Source organism: Odontomachus brunneus, unplaced genomic scaffold (genome assembly GCF_010583005.1).
Source record: "Odontomachus brunneus isolate Ranch 3 - 2012 unplaced genomic scaffold, Obru_v1 Obru_scaffold_077, whole genome shotgun sequence".
NCBI lineage: Eukaryota > Metazoa > Arthropoda > Insecta > Hymenoptera > Formicidae > Odontomachus > Odontomachus brunneus.
The window spans coordinates 287,073-290,042 of record NW_022639527.1 but is presented as its reverse complement, the minus strand read 5'-3'; the positions used below and the strand labels follow the sequence as shown (position 1 = coordinate 290,042).

The following is a 2,970-nucleotide window of genomic DNA, read 5'->3' as shown; positions in this document are numbered from 1 at the left end:
AAAAAATCTCAGTCAGCGGGATGAATCGTAGGGCTGCTGCTATACTTGATCATAAAAACCTGAATTGTATTATTTATACTGACGGCTCAGTAATGCCTGATGGCAGGGCTGGTTTCGGGATTTTTTCCCCTACACATAATATTAAAGCATCTGTTCCCTGCCCTCGCTCCCGGGTTATAATGCATGTGGAAGCGGAGGCCATAATATATGCAATTGACCTTGCAATTGAACTGCGTTCGAACAAAGTTGGCATATTGTCCGACTCCAGGAGTATCATATCCAATGTTTCCAACCTCAATATTTCAAAAAGGACTATCTTTGTCATAAAATCAGAGACAAGTTAATATCTGCTTCTCAATCGGACATTCATATAACACTAATTTGGATACCTGGACACCGTGGTTTCATAGGCAATGAGACTGCTGATCAACTTGCGAAATCAGCAGCTCTCTCCTCACAGGACACATGTCACTCTAACATATATTGCGGGGATCTTATTGCTAATATTAAACATGATTTTCAAAAACTGGCTCATGCATACTTGAGGAGAAATTTAAATATAAAGGGCGGAGATACCGGAAAAACATCCCGAACCTATCGAATTCCCCGTGGTATAAACAATATAAATTTTCTAAGAGAGACGCAATTTCTTTAATTGCTAGAATTAAATCCTACCATGTATCTACCAGCACACACTTGATAGATAAAAATATTATTAATGATGAAACATGTGTATGCGGGGTCAGTCCAAGGAACTGGCAATATATTTTAATTGCAACAGATACACACAAGCGTCCAACAATTTAATAATCAACCTCATTAAAATGGAATTTTCTCCGTGGGACGATATTTTCCCTAGAGCTTTTACTCAAGATATTAACATATTTACAACTATAGCAAAGTTTCTGTGAAACAAACAAATCAAATAATTTAAATGGATATACAACATACGATGGCAGCACCTGTCTGAGTAATGGCGTTGGGGCATGAGTCACTGATACGCTTCTAGCCAAATATTGAAGGAAGGAAGGAAGAAGAAATTTGAATGACAAATACAATAATTGTTTAGATTATTAATAATTACTTAGTTGAATATTTTGTTCCGCATTATCAGTTTTGTTAAAGTTCTCTGTTCAAAGGAGATGACATCTACGACGAAATGTCAGGTTTCTGTTCAACAATTGCCAAAAAATGATGATATGTATCTTCATGATTTACAATTTTATCAAAATGCTCCATTTGGGGAGATAATGTTAACTGAACTGCAAGAAATATGCGAGAAACGTCTCAAAGGTTAATTTAGCATATACAGTTGTATTTTTACTATAATAATTATATAAGTTACATGGTATAAGTTATATCTATATACATATATAATATTGTATAGTATGATAATACACACATATATATGTACACACACAAGTAATATGTGTCATAATATAATATGAATAAATATAAATTATAATGTGATTAATATGCTTTTATATGTTACAGTTCTTACCTTTGTGGAACGCATACATTTACAAAAGTTATCAATGCCTGTATCAAAGCGTAAAGCTATCTTGGTCGAAGAATTACACAAACAGGGACTGGATGAATTTGCAACATTAATTAATAGTTCTGGATGTAAATCACACACAGATATGGATATATATGCCAGGAGAAGAGATCATATATCTCATGTTACATTAAGATCTGTGGTTGCCTTTGATACACACAAAAAGCGTTGGTTCTTTAAGCAAGAAGCGAGGTTATTTAAGTGGAGATTCTCCTCGTTAGATAATGAAGGGATCAAACGTTTTATGCAAATCTATAATTTTGATTTCGCACCTGTTGGTTGTAGCTTAATTTTGCATATTAAATTTGCTAATTGCCAAATCTGGAATAACAAATTTTCTTTGTTGCTTTCAGATTAGTCAAAATGAGAAACAGATTATCAAGAAACATCTTCAAATATCTTCTTTGAATGTTAGTGATATAGACAGTACACAGTTTTATAAAGTACCCTTTTCCCAAGCAGCCAATTTAATTAAAAAACGCAAGATATTTATTATACAAGGTATAGCTTTTGTACCTGAAAAAGAAATGGGGTTTGTGTTTGTATCACATTTCAAGAGGATCCTCATATCAGCTTTTGAAGTTAGTATAGGTAAATTTGTAAAGTTATTGACAACTACTATTGTTTTCTACACTTCTTATCTTTTAGGGTGCACGCGAAGCTAGAGCTAATTTATATAATGATGAAAGATTTACCCGTATCTTCATTAGTTTAGAGAACAGTATTAATACAGAAAGTACTGTATGGGTACATGATAAAGATATACAGCAGTATGTTTCATTGGATCAATTGGATAAAGTAAATATATATACTATTTGTGACTTTATCTTCTAAAACATAAAATTAAACAATATTAGAAATATAATTTTTTATAATATATTTTTAAATATAATATAAAAAATATATATACATATTATATAATATAATTATAATACACATTATAATTATATTATAATATAATAGATAATAATAGTATACATAGGATGTCTGATACAATATTCCATACTTTATATATATATATATATATGTGTGTGTGTGTGTGTGTGTGTGTGTGTATATATATATATGTATATATATATATATATATATATATATATATATATATATATATATATATATATATATATATATATATATATATATATATATATATATATATATATATATATATATATATATGTGTGTGTGTGTGTGTGTGTGTGTGTGTGTGTGTACATATATATATATACACACACACAGGGTGCGGCAAAAGTATCGGACCGGTAAAATATCTCGAAAAATATAAGTTTTACAGAAAATTGCTTTAGATAAAAGCTATAAGTCTTAGGAAAATCTATTTACTGATTTTAACAGTTTGACCTTGGGTGACATTTCGAGCTCAGATCGAGGTTAACATTGCTTTTTTAAATAGA

The 2,970-nt window shown here is 30.5% G+C and overlaps 1 protein-coding gene across 2 annotated transcripts in view; it reads left to right on the top strand.

The window, feature by feature from the left end:
- The first annotated feature begins 967 nt into the window (after positions 1-967).
- Positions 968-2,970, top strand: part of LOC116847360 (DNA primase large subunit-like) — a 6,771-nt gene continuing 4,768 nt past the window's right edge. For both annotated transcript variants that reach the window (XR_004378747.1, XM_032822291.1), the window contains exons 1-4: positions 968-1,293; positions 1,495-1,832; positions 1,912-2,139; positions 2,207-2,356. Coding sequence is in view for 1 of the 2 variants with exons in the window: in XM_032822291.1 (XP_032678182.1) it covers positions 1,143-1,293; positions 1,495-1,832; positions 1,912-2,139; positions 2,207-2,356 (867 nt within the window). In the remaining variant the exon portion in view is untranslated. The remainder of the gene's footprint in view (positions 1,294-1,494; positions 1,833-1,911; positions 2,140-2,206; positions 2,357-2,970) is intronic.